The sequence below is a fragment of the Echinococcus granulosus genome (assembly GCF_000524195.1).
Source record: "Echinococcus granulosus chromosome Unknown EG_S00065, whole genome shotgun sequence".
Taxonomy (NCBI): Eukaryota; Metazoa; Platyhelminthes; class Cestoda; order Cyclophyllidea; family Taeniidae; genus Echinococcus; species Echinococcus granulosus.
In genome coordinates, this window is record NW_020170445.1 from 2019 (window position 1) to 19008 (window position 16990).

Below are 16990 nucleotides of genomic sequence, written 5' to 3' on the forward strand. Positions count from 1 at the left end.
CTTCTAAGATAAGGCTTTTTATACGTACGTGCTTACAGGCCGTCCATTATCCAATTGGCATAGGTGAAAGCAGTTGACGTGTCATTCATCACGTTTTCTGTCTCAAACACGACGACTTCGTCTTAAGATATTTTGTAGGGTATGAATTTGCCTTTGACAAGTTCATATTTGCAGCCAGCAAAGGGAAGTCACCCTGCGTGCTTCCCAAAGAACAGTGACAGCGGAGTTGGCCAAGCAGAAGCCCTCTCATCAAATTAACTGCACTTTCCACCTCGCCTCACTTCACACCACCTCCATCTCCACCTTGGCTACCAGACTGCTAATAAGTCACCTAAAGTAGCGCTCCAACTGATTTGGAAAGTTGCGCGATCCACCCACGTTATTTACCCAGCGCGTGAGCACAGTGGAGCAGTCAAGGTAGCGCCTTGCACAGAATAGTGAATTGCAAACTAGCCTCCTTTGCAAAGATCAACATGCCGATGCACGCAGATCCAAGATGCATTAATTAAACAATTTCTATGCTCATCTTCCTGCACGCAATTTTGGCCTCTTAGAAAGGCTCACATGAGGCTCAGCTTTTAAGTTAACTTCCAATTGAAATGCTTTTTGTTGGCCAACCTGACAGTCACGGTGAATCGAAGAATACAAATAGACTCGCTATCAGTATCACACATACGTGCCACCTGCACTTCATCTGGCTATGCTAACTGCTGTTTGCAATAAATCGTATGGGCAGAGATTGGTTGGGGATGAAAAAGAAAAGGCTAAAAATGGATGTAAAATGATGCCCCTAACCTGGAGAGGCAGCAGCATTTGTCCAGCTTCTGATCGCCATATCTTCAAACTAGGCATGTATTTTAGGGGATCTCTTGATATCCAGCGTACAAAAGTCCTACTTTGAAATTCCTGTCCTCTTAATATTGAGATTTTCGATATATGACACTTACAAATAGGAAGTAGATTACGGAAAACCCGCGCAAATTTGGTATAAATGTAATAAAAAGCAAAGAAATAGATTAATAAGCTTAACTTACTTTTAGGTCCCAAAATGCAGTGAAAAGAAAAAGAAAATTGAGAAAAAAAGCCCATTTCTGGATGGATTTGGGGTGTGGCCTCATCTCCCAACCCAGTTTCTCCACCCGCACCATTACTATCCACACATCCAACCACCTGCGCAATATACAAGACATCGGCAACTGCGAAGAAGCAGAAAAAGAGGAGGCAGATCTGTAGCACCAAAGCCAACGTTTACTTCTATCCAACAGTGGCGGGAATGGCATTTAAAAGTGGTAGTTGTTGAGACCCTATATGATGTTTTCATTGTCATTTACCTCCTTGGTGATCCGTCAACACACATTTCCCCTTTCTGTCATGACCAAAGGTGGAACAAAAGATTTGCTGGGATTCACACTTATAATTGTGTGGGAGAGTGAGGAAATGACAAAGAGATGGAAGGATATCGAGTGGGAAGAAGCTTAAGGTAACAGTACAAACATGAACTGGACAAGATGGAGGGATTTTGGCACAGTGCACTGCAATTTGGCCTGTTGCCACCTGAGGGCACATGAAGAAGTACAAGTGCGGGTTTGTCCTCGCACAGACATGCGGCAGTCTATTCAACTATCAAAGCGCGCTCCATCCTTCCTATCGCCTTACCGAAGTTTGCGATCCATTTTAACGGTAAGCAGACGAACCCATCATTGGTTATTCCCCCACTAGCATCCACTCACTACCCACCAAATACCTCCACAACAAGCACCACTTCAGCCCTGCAAGACCAGCCTTCCTCTGAGAGCTTTTTCTCATCCTAACACAGTCCAATCCAACTTCACAGTTTGCAAGAAGCACTACTCCTCCTTCTTCACCTCCAGAAGCATCCACTTGCAATACTACTCCTTCAGTAGAAGGGATGAACCCTTTTCCCAGACCAACGCGTGCTTCAGAAGATGAGAGGAGTTGATGGTGAGGGGAAAGGGAGATAAAGAAGTGCCTTCCCATCTTGAGGCACATTCTACGCATTTCCCCATTCCTCTCCACGTGATAAAAATTACTTTTCTTGGCACGTGGGAATCGCATGTGAAGTACACTCGACAACCGGCAAACAGAGGTGAGATGAGAAACAAGCATAAGGTCCCCCTTGAAAACGACTTCTTTTGCTTCGCCTCCATGCCTAACACAATAGAATCTCTTCAGACAAGTAACGGCACATCATTGCTCTGTCCTTTTTCTCACTCACATAAATCATTTTTGATTTACAAAGGAAGATTAAGAAGTGACGTGGTTTATTTTCTGCTCCATTAAAACAAAAATTGTCTGGAAGGCAAGGATCCAATTCGTTTTAACAACATTCGCTACCATGGCTAATGAACACAGCATCGATTTCCAAGGAGGAGACAAGTTATGACCGCCTGCTTACACCTACCCACATAAACCATTTATCTTTTGTAAGATCTCAGTATCACACCACCTGATGTTGCCCCTCCAGCCAATCCTCCGTACGCAAGGGACTGAAATCAGATGTGCAATAGAAAAAAACGAGAATTTTATAATGATGGCAGAGTCGGCAGATATCGCCTTCCTTTCTTTGCCGAAGTCTAGAAATTAACTTGAGCAGTCCAGACTCAATGTCTGGCGCTACCTCCTCCGTCCCTCAACACCTCTTTCCACCCCAACAATGCGGAAAATTCTATGTGCACTTCTCCAGAAACTGTTCTCGGCCACTCTAAAATTTGGGGTAACCCCACCCACTGCCATTGAGGAATGTGGCAACCCATTGCCCCAAATCGTCATCATGCAGGCAACACAGATGCAAACCAGAGAGTCTTTTCCTCGCGACTAAAATACGAAGTTTATGTTAGGAGTCTACAAGAAATGACAAAACACATCTTCCGTTTCGCATACCTCCAACAAGAGACCAGAGATTCACCATCGTCCAGTTCGACCACAGTCAATCAAGTGTTTTCCTACTTTTCCTCACTTTTCTCCAACACTTATCACTTTCTTTGACTGATCTACCAGCTGCCATTCAGATCATCAACTTCATCGTCCCATTTGTGACACATATATGTGACGCTAGATGACGAAGATGCAAATAACTTACCGTTTCTGGTTACTACAGGATATCCATTGATAGCCACAACTTGTAGGACTTGAGCCCCGGGTTCTATCCCACCGGTGCCACTACCGCCCCCACTGCAAATTCGAATTTGGCGTCCGCTCTCTCGAGCCCGATCTGTCACTGAAAAAAGAACATGAATAAAAAACAAAATTAAGTGCTATGAAAATACATTGGATAGAAGCAGTTTTACCCGCCTAGCCGGACTTTTGCATAATGGACCTTTATTGTCCTTTTTGAAAAAAGAATATTTACAGTTGGAAGGACAAATAGCAGTCTGGCGAATCAAGAGGCGTTGAACGTGACAAGAAATGCATCCAGCTAGCCAAATGCTACCTTGGGCTGCAGAACGTAAAACGCTGATAATGGAATGAAATTGTATGCAAATAGTATCAGAGGGGAAGGGAACAACAGCCGTCTTTTCCTACCCCACTTATAGTCAACAGGTAAATCTGCCTGCCGACTTGTCCGTCTGTTTGGACAAAATCTGGGCAGCAGGGTTCAAAAACCCTCTTCTTGATGCAAGGAAAGCCCACTACTTTGGGTGGCAGCGACCACGAATTAATAAAAATATGGCATCATGAAATTGGAAAAGGCAGAACATTATGCTTAACTGAAGGGGCTGACAAAAGGGCCAAAAGGAATGATAGTGGATCCACCTATGGTCTGATTTGTGCAGGTGATTGACAGGAAAGCAGTAGTTACATCCATGGTAAAGAAAAATGCCATTTCTTCCCCACTCCAAGGGAGAAATTTTCAATTAGTTTTCTGGTGATTCTAAACGCTTTCCCCTGTGGACTTCTGCAATCTCTCTTATCTTCAAGCCAACGTCTATATCGTTGGTTAGGGTCCATTGATCTGCTACCAACTGCTAACTCTGCAAGCGGAAAGCGCGCACCATGCCACCGTCCAGACAGGATTCATGTTTGTGTGTGTGGTGTAGTTCAGACGAATTTCCCGAATACCAAACAGTCAGAGGCCTAGATCTATCCGGCCCCCCCCCCCACCCTTACTACCCAAGCTTGAGTGTAGGTAACCCTCACCTCTTCTGTTCATCACCGCATCCGATGCTAATTAGAATAGACAATTAGGAAACAAAAGATCGAGACGGAAGGGAGGTGGCTAGGGAGAACGAGTGCTTACTTTTTTCCTTGTTGCTTGTGTTTGACCTCTGGAGACAAAACACTTTGAAAAGAAGTCAAAATTAACAGCACGTCAGTCGCATTGAAAAGAGCGTGTGGGTAGGGACGATGGAAGAAGGGCAAACGGAAATCGTGATCATTTGATGAAATATTGCAGAACCTTTGGGGAAGGTTGAATGGGGTCTGCTTGCTTGAACCAGAGATTAAAACGGTGCGCCAATTTGAGAACACAGGATGAAAAAGAAATCGAAAGAGAAAAATAGCCGATTTTTTCAAGAGAATAGAGTAGTCCACCCCAACTATCTTGATGAGCCACATCAGAGTGACAGAAATAATTAAGCAGCATGGAAAAAAAGAAACCAAATGTTGCCGTAAACCGAAATTGAATCGCATCTTCTCCAGGAGAAACATTTAGCAGTTGACTTGCCAAACTTCCAATCTCCCACTTTTCCCTTTCTTTGACAAGGAAATAGACGGAAAAATAGAATTTACGACTGGACGAAACACCTTTCCGCCCTGGTGGACCTCTCACAGACCTGTGACATAGAGAAAGTGGGAATCCTTTTTAAAGTACACCCACGCGGCAGATGTACTTTGCGCATTTTACAGCTTGACAATTTACCAGCCACATTGGGGTAAGGTGAAAGAACATCCATGGAAAGTGAATAATTCACTACACATTCCTACTTGGATAGGACAGAAAGTAGACAACAAAACCACCTATTTTAGGTGCATTTGGTGAATTCAAAGCAAATGGAGAACATACGATGTCGCCATGGCGTGCATTAATGCGAAATTTTCAGTCTTCGCTGTCCAAATGGACGTTCTGCACCAGTCTGAGAGCGTCTCAGCCCCTCTGCACGACGCAGCTCCTAAACATTCTTCATTACTAATAATGCCAACGTCTTAAGAGATGTAACTCAGGGGGAATACATTAGTGACAGGGCCAAAGGAATGCTGCCAAAATGAACTAACTCTTGGGGTATAGAACAAGCTATCTACTGTTCGGCGGCCATTGAAATTCATACCATACCTCACCACTTCTTTATCCATTCTTTATGAAGTCTGAGGATCAATGCCCAAGTCTATAGCTTGACATTAGGGAAGAGGCTCTCCGGACGTATTGCACCCCGCATCAATCAGGAGAGCAGTCGTAAAATTCACTTGCCCTAAGACTTTGCTACTGCGCAAATCTACTCATACCTGGAGGGTCGTCGAGAGGCCTACCAACATAGGCGGATCATAACTGACAAGGAATAACCCTATGGATAGGTGTAGGATTTTAGCATCTCTGACCATTAACGAATCGTAATTTGACGTAAAATTGAGCAAATTTTGGTATTTTCTTTGTAAATAAAATAATATCAGGCAACTAAATAATGGGAATTATTGGATAAACTCTCTTTTTCTTCTCCTCTCTCCTCTGCCTTTTCCTCTCCCTTCTTCACCCCCCTGGAACAAACCTCGAACACGCCAGACAGGGGAAACAGCATATGTCAAATTAATTGAGGACTTCCCAGCGATTTCATGAAGGTTGACGAGGGAGGGAGAAAAAGAATGACAAATTGCAGAAAGATAATACCAAAAAACGAAAATCGAGTCAATATTTAGAGATTTGATGTTGCCTTTTTTACAAAAAAGAAAAGTGGGGATTTTACAATCGAACTTCAAGGTAGGTAAGTAAAAGGCGGGACTCAAGGCTACCCTTTAATCGGGCAAAATTTTATACCGAAACGGGAAGTTTATTTCCTATTCAAGCTGCAAAAGGAGAAAATAAGTATTCAAACTTCAGATAAGCGAATGGTTAAAAAACAAAAATAAAGGCCGTCTCCACGTTGCTTGCCTTTTTTAGTACCGTCGCTCCGCACAAAAAAGTGAGGAATATGTACTTCCACTTCTTAAATGCCAAACGAAGAGTGAGAGAAAGGAGCAAGGGGCGTAAAATTCGACCGAGTGTTTCTTTCAAAAGAGGATTAAAAACAAGAAAAGTACGCGATAGTAGAGATCTGTATTAGGATGAACTAAGCTTTTCCATCTGGGGGAAATTCCCACCTTTCGTAATTGTAAATCACTTTCTAAGCCCTAAAGTTGTGACAGTTCGGCATATTTTAAGGCACAATCCAGGAAAATGAACGAAGTGACACTAAAAAAGCGCGCTTTTACCTTTTCGTTTCATATGAAATTATAGATTCTGCTTATAAACTTGATAAGTAGTACCGTGAATCATACAACGAAAAAAAGAGAACAAAAAATGCCGATGGTTTAAAAATGGCTCGTGCATTGAGGTTACCGCGATTTGGTGGTGTGACGCTCTATTCTTTCAACACCTCTGGCCAACGCTCCAGTTTATCAGCCCTTTCGGACATCTGTGGACAGATTTCACCTGTCTTTAGAGAGAAGGATGACCGGCCAGACTCATTCATTGATGACATCACAACAGGAGATAAACCTAAGAAATCTGAATCCACGAAGACACACAAGCAAAGAAGCGTTTGGAATCAATCAAAACATAGAGGTCGACACCAAGCACCTTCATTCCCTACTCATAATGACTTTTAGAGGGCCGAACATGTTGACACGCAGGTGGCCCCGGCGATTACGAGGCATGACGCTCCCAAGAGGCGGGAGGTCATGAGACCCAGAGGTACATCGGATTTCAGTCACCGTAGTTCCTTACCTTTGATAGCATTCAGCCAGCTCGAACTCCCACACTTTAAAAAGTCTTTAGAGGAAACTTAACCGTAACAATAGGTTACTCTTTTATTTAATTGGCTAGTCAGAGGTAAATAAGTAATATAAACACAAGAAGGGAAAAATTGCCAAAACAAAGTGGAATTCACTCCAGCTTTTGTATAAGTCCAGCAGATAAAATGCCAGAAAGTGCACAAAGGACAAGAAGGGAAGGAAAAACTTGGAAAAGGAGGTAAAAAATTATGCTATTATAGTCGCCTCTATGATTGTCCACTGCCTTTGTAAAGCATCGCACAATATTTTAACTTAAAAAGGCATGACATTTAAGGCATGAAGGCAGTTAAGCCATCCCCAGATGTGGCATGCAGTGTGACCCATCTCTACTCAAAATAACGGTCGAGCACATCGAGGATGAAGTGAGATTGGACACCATTCGCCAAGGTACCAGACCGTAGAGGTGGTGAGTGTGCACACGGAATAGCTGTATGGTGCTCTCACCAAATTCGTAAAACCCGGACTCACGGATATGCAACTGCCGTCAAAACCAACCCACAGCTCGAAAAGTTATCAACGACAGATCCCTTCACACCGAAACTAGATTGGAGCAATTAACTTTGGCTAGGAATTCGGCCAACTCAAGTCACATTTTCACTTAAACATTCTTGGAAAACAAAGGTAGGAAATTCAGAGGCATTAATTTATGAGAGCCTACTGTCACGAAGATGTTTTGCTCACCGGGTGACTCGGAAGTTCCAACACGTTGAAGATGTGAGGTTGAGACACTCTGTTGTTGATGGTAGTGACAACGTCGGCTATCATCAGCACGATTTTGTGACAAGGAGGAGAAGTGCGTCTTAAATCGACAGTCGCCACCACCACCGAGAGCCTAAAAGGCAAAATTTGTTTCATCGGACACAAAAGTGAGACTGTTTTAATCTCTTCGTCCACATCGAGAGGATAAAGTTCTGTGCATGCCACAAAAAGGTCTGCGTCTTGCAGAGTAACCCAAGCGCAACTTTGATGGTAGAGCGGTTGAGCATACTTGGTCATCCACTTTTTTCACTACTTACTATGCAAAAAAGTTTTTTATAGGGAAAAGAGGTACGTGATGACTCACATCGTGAGGGGAAGTAAAAATTGGGTATAATTATGGACTTTAATGAGGCGAGGTGAGAGAGTTAAAATCGCTCCCACCTCCACGTAAGTTGTTTCCCTTTTTGTCGATGTTAAATATAACCGAAAATGATCCTATACAGATGACTGTTCTCCTGAAAAAGGAGTTAGCATGGAAGATTATTTCCAAACGAGTACCTCCAGGAGAACTACAAAGCATGGCTAAGTGAAAAGTTTCTCTCCTCCTCTGAAACGGAATAGCACCAGTTTTGGCCATGGGTCTTCCGATTTTCGCAGTATAACCTTCTTCCTAATTGTTCTAGTAAATACTAAAAGCAGGTTAGACAGCTTACGGTGGTTTGGCCAATCCACTTTTCAGTGATTCTTCAAGCGTCCAATGCCTCTAATACCAAAATTTTTTGACACAAACTTGGCATTGCTTAACACCCAAACAAGTTAACACACATTTAACAGCTTGGGCCATTTACAACTTGTCGGAGAACCGCCCACACATCCAAAGAACGATAATTCCACTTGGATCACACACACACACACACACATTAATGCGCCGTTAACCACCCACAGGGAATGGATTGTTTTCTTTCATTATCTAAAAAAAGAAGAATCCCAGCCTCCTTGCGCCGGACCGGAAAAAGGACCTCGACGCGACGTAAAAATCAATAGAGCGCGTCCAGATGACACCGACACCGACAGTACGGTACAAATTGGGAGAGGGAAAGCAAAAGATGGATATTTTAATGCCTATAGATAAATCAACCAAGTTGTGGGAAGGGAAACGGACAGAGAGGATATCCTCTTTCCCTTTCCTAATAAAAATGAGGCAGATAAATAAACCCTAACTACGTTTCCATGATTGACAGTTGTAGAGGAAACAAAATCACAGGTTCTGTGGTGCAGAGGAGAAATCTGATTTGGCTATAAAGGATTTTTAGATTTATTTTTTCATAAGAAATGAAAGATTTTAAATAGTTAATTTCGCCCTTTTTGTTTGAACAATTCACCGAGGAAACTAACAAGTAGCTATTTCGGCCCCAAAAAAAATCTTATTTATTAGAAATACGAAGTTAAAACATCTTTAAAGTGCTTAAAACAATTCAAATTATTTAATTTTTCTCATAAAAAACTATTAGTTCAGAGTTTCGCGGGGAATACTCCAAAACCTAAAATGTGGAAGGCAACTCTGAATTGCCCCCCCCCCCTCTCCAAGAGCAGACATATTTGCCAAGAAAAAGGAAACAAAATTATTCCAATTAGAGTGGTTTTCAGTTGTTTTAGCTAATTGCCCACATAAATCTTCCCGTAGGATTGGAAAAGGAAGAAAAAAAAAAGGGGAGTCCTATATGATATATATAATTGCTGAACAATAAAACAAACAACCCTAGTCCTCCACTTTCTTTTAAGCAAAAAAAGGATTTCACTTTAAGTTATTGTTTCAGCAGGAATGGGAGATATGAAGTATATTTGCCTTCAGGTGCTTTTTTGAGGCCTATCAATGTGCTACTGACCAACATGCGGCATTGCTCCACCTCACCTGACCCAGCAACTCCATGAAGCAGTAGGCGAGGCAAGAAAAAAGAAGCCTGGCTCTTCCGTCTCATTCCTCTTTATAGGATGACGTTTGACGCCTACGTCATACCTGACATGCAGTCCGCACAAAATTCGCTTTGTGGAGCCTGATCTTAAACAACCGAAGTAAGCAAAGCTGTTTGTCTTCCATCAATAACAGGCTCCAGGGGTCTCGATTATCACCAAGGTAGCATTTTGGTTGATAGGCCGTCAAACCCTTTTATTTTTGCTGCATCACTATAAATGGGAGACTAAAAACCCTAGCTATAGCAATTGGATGTCTTGCTTTTAGTGGCTAGGATGATGGGGTCTTGGAAAAAATGTAAGGAGAATGGGGAGAATGAGATGACGCAGTCTTACATTTCATCCTCAAGTCCAAATCCCCTCACGGGTAGGCGATCTTGCCTTGTTTTACAAAAATGAGTACCTTCTTCCTATTTCTTAGGGAGCAGTTTCCGTACGTTGAATTTCGTCAAGTAGATCTTCCCCATAATTGTTGATTGGGCAAACAGGTAAGTGAACGAATCATTCCTTCTACACTCAAAAGAGGATGGTCCACTGAGGAGAAAGCAATGTGTGCCTTGTGCGGACATGATTGAAAATATGTTTGTTAGGAATAAAAATGGCACACCTCCATCACAATTCAGTCAGTCAACAAGTAAGCTAGAATTTATGGTGTTTAGTTTACAACGTGAAAAAAGGAGTAGAGATCAGCAAACTGACAGGTCCTGTGGCACCCATTCAGCGGCGGTCTTCCTTATGTCGCTCTACAGTTAATGTAGATGTAAACTAAGGGCATAAACACCATTCAGGCTGACCTCGATGATTTTTAAAGTCGACAGCGACATGGAATTGCTTGTGATTGCAATGAAGAGGTCCTTCTCTTCCTCTGTAAATGATTTACTCATTCAAAGCAGATCTCCCAAGTTGCATTTTGAACGCTAAAAAATTGATACGATGCCTCGGAACCGCAGCAACCGAGGACACCTGGGTTTAAAGGTCGGACAAACCTAACTATCATCATCCACCAGGTCCTCATTCAGCCGATACTGCATGATGTGAGGGTTAAAATTGAGTACATGGTGGAGAACTTTGTGCCCACTTATCTATGCTCTCATGAATTGAGAAGACCTTCTAAGGGTCACAAAATTTACTATTTTTATTGCATAAACTAAAAATTTTTCAATCAACGAAATAAAAAAGCGCATACATTGTATGTGTAGTAGGAAAAATCCTCAAATTTGCAAAAAAAAATAAATCCAAATCCAGAAATACAAATTATTGTGTTTCGTGACAGGCAGAAATGCTTCACTTTTGACAGATAAATCGATGCAGAGCGAGAGAGGGGGGCGAGGGAAGCAGGACCAACCACAAAAAAGGAAGTTATTTTTTTTTCTTAAAAAGAGCCCTATCATTTCTGTGCAATGTCAATTTTTAGGACATTGGTTCGTTAGGTGGGAAAAAAATAGTAAACATTACTAAGGGAAAAGAGACCCCCCTCCAAGAACGCACGCTTTTTGACTTCCAACTTTAAGTGCACTTTACTTGACAGGTGACATCTGCTGGCAAATTCGCCTGCTTTACTGTTGCCAGTTAATGTTTCTCTAATTACATGATATTCATGGGGAATCTCTGTCGCATCTCAGTATCCTTCTCTCGTCAGTTTCATGTCCCTACCCTCGCGACCCTCTCCAACGTTGGAGAAAATTTAGCCAGTCAGAGATGCCTAGAAGTGCTAGATTGATGGTAGTGGTGGGCTGATTAGTTACCAAATGTCCAAAGCACGGAGAAGGAAGACATCTGCGATGAGAGGTGGTTAAAGCTGGCTGACTGCCGATATCTCCCAAATCAATCTGTCTCTGGGAGAGTTCGTATGGCAGAGGACGATATTGGGGAGGTTCAACCAAGTTCACTGTGCCTACCGCCATCAGCAAGCCTCTTCTTGCCTGTGCTGCGGTAGATGGCAATTCCCCCGAAAGATTTGTTACGGCCAGAGTAGGCAAGTTCTAAGGCCGCCACGCTACTTATGCGGATATTTCACCCGGTCTCCTAGGAAGTCCCGCAGCACATCATCTACCGACTTGACCTCTTTGGCAGTGCCACATTAAGCACACCTCAATTTCACTTTTCCAGAAGTCCACTGCATGAGCTTTCAAGCTCTTTCCAGAGAAGACGTGGGAAAAGTTTAGTTTTTGCCCATTTTGATACCCTCTGAGGTTGCGGATGGGAGAGAAGTGTAAGGGGTATGGGAGGGCTTTTAATTCACCTGATCCATTCGACGTCATTTAAACTGCAGTCTCAAAAAACTTGCCAAGACCCATCCTCCCTCTCCTCTCGCTCTTCCCACAACCCATTAACTTAATCACGGATTTACATTTAAACATCGGCCTAATGGAAAACGAACTCAAGGAAACAAAGGTGACTTTGAATGAAGTACGACAAAGAGGAAAAGAAAGGGAAAGAAGAGGAGAAGAGTAAGGCAATTTTGCTAATGGTTTGATTGTTTTACGACGAGCAGCTTTTAAACTTGAATTTGCTATTTTTTTCTCTATTTCCTTGAGGAGCCAAGTCTGAATGAAAAATAAAACAACCAACCAAAACAATTTCACCCAATGATTTGTGATTTTCGATAGACATCCATTGTCCAATAATGAAAGCCGCGCGGCGGAAAGTGTAAACAAGTCTGACGAGTACTTTTAACTCCCAGCTATATTTACGAGCAAGAGGGTAGATGATATCTCCTTTCCTCAAACTAAAAAAATGAAATTTTAGGGGCATATACAAGCTAAGAGGAAAAAGTAATTAAAATCAGGCTACACTCCTTATGGCCACGACTGCATTAATACTTTCAAATACCTTTTCCCTCCTCTCGTACACTACTGAATAAACAAGTACTACGGGCAAACGCAATGTGCTATTTGAGGCGCAAAAAATCATGAACGCATATTCAAAAGAAATATCTTGGATATGCAGGTTATTTTTCTAACTTTGAAGATTGAGAAAAGACCTCTTAGAGGAAGGTCAGCCACCATACGCTCCAGGTGTTTTGGCGGTCTACCTAAAGTTGGCTCTTTAACAAATAAGGAAACTGAACAAGCGTCTTTGTCTTCTTCACGCCTAGAAGATACTACAATGTTTTAAACTCAACCAAGATGTTTGTGCCGCACATACGTTTCTGAGGCAATAAAAAAAGGCTAGAGAAAAAAGTAATATCACAACTTGGAAGAGAAGGAAACATGTCTTTTGCATACACACACACACACACATATATATATATATATATACATATTTTCTGTCGCCAGAGTTGGGCAGAAAAAAAAAGGGGGGAGGAGATGGAGCACGGTTAAAAACCATGCTAAATCGGCAAACTTACTCCACTCGTAAGTCGACGAAATGTGCTGGCCAATTTGGTGGAACGAGATGTAGCACTTGATGAGACGGGTCGTTTCATCTAGACGCGGAAGAAGAATTAGAGATAAATGGAGCATCAAAAACTCGGCCTCCACCGAGTGCACCAGCGAAATATCTACCTCGTAGGCGGGAGGTGTTGGAAACAGACTCTGTACCCCTCACCTACAAATGCACACATCTTTGCCTGTCCCCTGACGTTTTGGATCTGTGGGCACAGTTTCATAAAAAAGTGACAAAGGGGCGGCAGAAAATATATACACCTACACCGAAGGGAAAAGAAGGAAACAAACGCCACTGAAATAACCTTGGAAGGAGGGATATCATTGGTCCGTGAGGCAGACATCAAGTAGAAAGGGTTCTAAATAATTCAATTACATAGCATAAAGGTGTTATCTGCGCAAGAACAATGGGAGTCACCAATGCACAACCTTGTAGGCGTTTGTTTTTCGCCATTCAGTTGGGTCACAGTTAGTAGGAAAAGGCACAAAGCCCATGTAATTCCAGCTTAACTACGTTTCAAGGGTAAAACAGACTACTACAGTTGAAATGCCCCCTTTGGGGTTTTATGTCGCATAAAACCGGGAAAATGGTATATAATTATCTACCAAGCAAGAAAATATAAACAAGTCACATATTTGCGACGCCAGGCTCAAGTGAAAATAAAAGTTGGAGATCGGTTCATCAGCCAATCAGAAAAATGCGTGCTTATGAAATGACACCGACCCGGGAAGTTGGAGCCTTTTACAATTTTCTCATAATTTTAAATCAGTAAGTATCAAAAAAGGATTATGGAAAAGTTCCGCACTTCTTTTACTCAAACCTACCAAAATATTTTTCAAAAGCACCCCTCTACCGTTCTTCCATGGCAAGAGATTGTAGAAAAAGAGGCACACGTTTTTCAGACGCCTTTTATAACAAAGATAGAAAAAAGCACCGCGTGTACACTTTGGCGACTGGAGTGCGGTGGCACTTTCTCCCTGTTGCTTTACGACAAAGTGAACAGCTATAAGGATTGGTGTAAAATAAGCAACTTGCAAACAAGGTGTCGCACCTCTAGGGGTTACGAGTCTACCCTGCTGAGTGAACACTGACGCTACGGAGAGGCGAGGGAGGGAGAGCGAGAGGAATAGATGGTGCAAAGAGCTTCCAGATGGCCGTGCTATTAATAGACTCAAAGCGACCACTTGGACGTTTATGGGAGGAGAGGAGAGGGGGAGGGAAAAATTGTACTGGTTTGGGCAACAATAACCGAGGGAGGATATATGAAAGGGTTGATACCTGATTGTAAAATCTTCAAATCCTTGCAACCTATGGAAGAGTTTTAAAATCTAAAGAAAGTTTTTTAGGCACCACAAAGTCCCTTAGAAAGTTTTCTATTGCAGTGGTCTTTCGCCTGCCGCATTTAACTATGAAGGTCGCCACCTTGGTGTCATTGTGTATCGTGCATGTTTGTAGCCTCCTGTACACCGCGTTTCGTTGTTAAGATCATCAATGCTCGTTTTATGCACAGAGGGTCAAATTTTTAAATAAAGCACGCAGTTCTAGCACTGAAACAGCTTTGTTACATGTTTGTGATGTGACGGGAAGTGTGAATACCACTGCACGATATCATGCCCAGAGGAAAAGCGAAACACAGATTTATAACTTGGGTGAAGGTCAAATCACCGTAGTTCCACCAACGCAAATTCTCTGCCTAAAGCGCCACACGAATACGTCAAAAGACGACATTAAAAAGCCTCAAAGATGCTAATGAGTGTAAAAGGACCTCTCCGTCCAGAGTCACCCTCCATTTCGGGAGCGGTCTGTTAGTCTAAGAAAAACTATTGCGCTTCTAAATTTAGGAACTGGGGTATTTTCACTTCTGAAATTGGAGGAGGGAAAGCCGCAAATTTCTAGCCCCCAAGTTTAGCGTCAAAACAACCCCCCCCCCCCAAAAAAAAGTGTTGCTTTTGGAGTAGTAGTCGTACGTCAATTTGCCCAACAAAAATAAAATTTTTTTGAGATTAGCTGCAAATCAAAACGAGATCCATGGGTGCAGACACTTTGATCTGGATAATATTACATCGACCACAAATGAAAAATGTCAGACTGCCTTCGCCTGCCTTCATGGATTTATAAATCATAACCCGGCCTATGGTGCATTTTTATTGGTCCACCAGCCAGCCAATCAAAACCGGTATGGGATTACACTAGGGCTGACGACTGCATTTGGAAGGACAAAAATAACCTCGCATCGGTGGTCTCTTACATCCCAACTTTGACCAAAATACAAGAAAGATAACTTAAACGATCCGCTCCAAAGAAAAAAAACAGTTCTATTAGAAGAGAGATTCTCTAAAAAGGTGAGGAAACTCACTGTAGATGATTGTTGTGGTGGAGGAAGAGTTTTACATTCTATGGGAGTGGGAAATTGGACGCCTTTTCTTCGAAGTGCTGTGTAGACCTTTTCCAAATCGCGTCGTCCTGGAACATCCCAGGATGCATCGACCCAAGACTAGGTTAAGCAGTGAATCGCAATATCACCAGAAAGTGCAAATAGTCAGATGGCAAATTGAGAAAGGAGCAAACGTACCTTAATGAGAAATAGAATTTTAGTTTGTAATTGAATCGGCGGATTGTGTTTGGGGAGAAGAACTTTGATGAGATCGTGAAGAAAGTCGCGGTTGGCGACCTGAGCTTGAAAGCGGCGACCACAATTTTTGAGACAGGCTTCAATGAGAATAAGGGTGTACCAAATGCTGATGTGATCCTTGCCCGCCGATGAAGTCAAGCGTTTTCGAATGGCGCGAATGGCTTCCTTTGGCCTATTAAAGAAAATAATAAGGGTAGAAGAAGACGAGAATGTTACCCTTCATCTGTTTCGCCTAGAGCGTCACAAATCTCCAGCACGATAGTCCAGTCTATTGCCAACTTTCCACTATCTGTGACGCGCTCTACAAAATAAGAACGAAGTAATAAAGTGCAATAGACTTGAAAGTTTATGGCCCCAGTGCGGTGAAGTGCTAGTAGAAAAAACGATAGGCTTTAAAATTGCATTACTATTAAAAGGTGAGTTCAAGTTAGTAATGGCCAACTGTACACAAAGACGGTAATGTTAGGAAATGGTGTGCCAAAACTCACGCGTGTTTATTAAAATATGGAGCAAAGTGAAGAAACCAAAAGCACAACACCCTATAAGCTCCACAGCACAATAAAAATCAAAACCATTACCCACTTCTAAAACAGAAATAAAGCGCCACAAAATCAAATTCAAAAACAGAAACAGACCACAGTCCCAATTATGTAAAGCAGTGAAAACAGTAACCAAAAATACAGAACGTCAAAGATGCTAGAACAAATAACTAATAGGACCTGGTTAAAAAGTTCTCCTGTAATTAAAACTAAAGTAGACTTACCTATAAGAGTACCGACGCGGGTTGAATATGGGTGACTTTGAAACAAATTCTGCATCGCAGCCCGAGATTCAAGGACGAACGGGGCACTCACATAATCCGCTGCCTCACTCTAGCGGTTATTCAATGTAATTGAAAAGCTAAAACAAACTTGTTAATTACAATAATAGCTTTCTCTTTTTTGCTTTCCTGCAAGCAACTTTGCGAAAGTTTTAACGCCTAAAACAGCATGGTAAAGCATTTTACAAACACTTTGTTAAATGGTCGTTTTTAAAAAATGGGGGCATTAATTTTGTGTAAACTTTAACATATGATTCTAACACATAGTACGTTTATCATTTTATACAACTGTGAAAGATAGACACCTTGCTTTGGGCGAAAATATAGTCAACATATAGGCATGACTTCGCTAACCCATGATCTACATATTTTACTAGAGCAACCATTCTCAGCCATCCACTCAATTCAAAATGTGCTTAACGAGTGAGGTTATTTTCAACCGTGCTTGGTTGTTTTTAACAGGTGTAAAAATATATGTT

The 16990-nt window shown here is 42.1% G+C and overlaps 1 protein-coding gene across 1 annotated transcript in view; it reads right to left on the reverse strand. All coding sequences in view use genetic code 11, as the record gives it.

The window, feature by feature from the left end:
* EGR_06862 (TOM1-like protein) overlaps positions 1 to 16509 on the reverse strand; it is a gene marked incomplete at both ends in the record, with an annotated part of 18455 nt that extends 1946 nt beyond the window's left edge. The window contains 9 exons of the mRNA XM_024496111.1: positions 1035 to 1196; positions 3101 to 3238; positions 7684 to 7834; positions 10467 to 10537; positions 13022 to 13208; positions 15416 to 15553; positions 15632 to 15863; positions 15908 to 15992; positions 16455 to 16509. Coding sequence (XP_024349423.1) covers positions 1035 to 1196; positions 3101 to 3238; positions 7684 to 7834; positions 10467 to 10537; positions 13022 to 13208; positions 15416 to 15553; positions 15632 to 15863; positions 15908 to 15992; positions 16455 to 16509 — 1219 coding nt within the window. The remainder of the gene's footprint in view (positions 1 to 1034; positions 1197 to 3100; positions 3239 to 7683; positions 7835 to 10466; positions 10538 to 13021; positions 13209 to 15415; positions 15554 to 15631; positions 15864 to 15907; positions 15993 to 16454) is intronic.
* Positions 16510 to 16990: the final 481 nt, after the last annotated feature.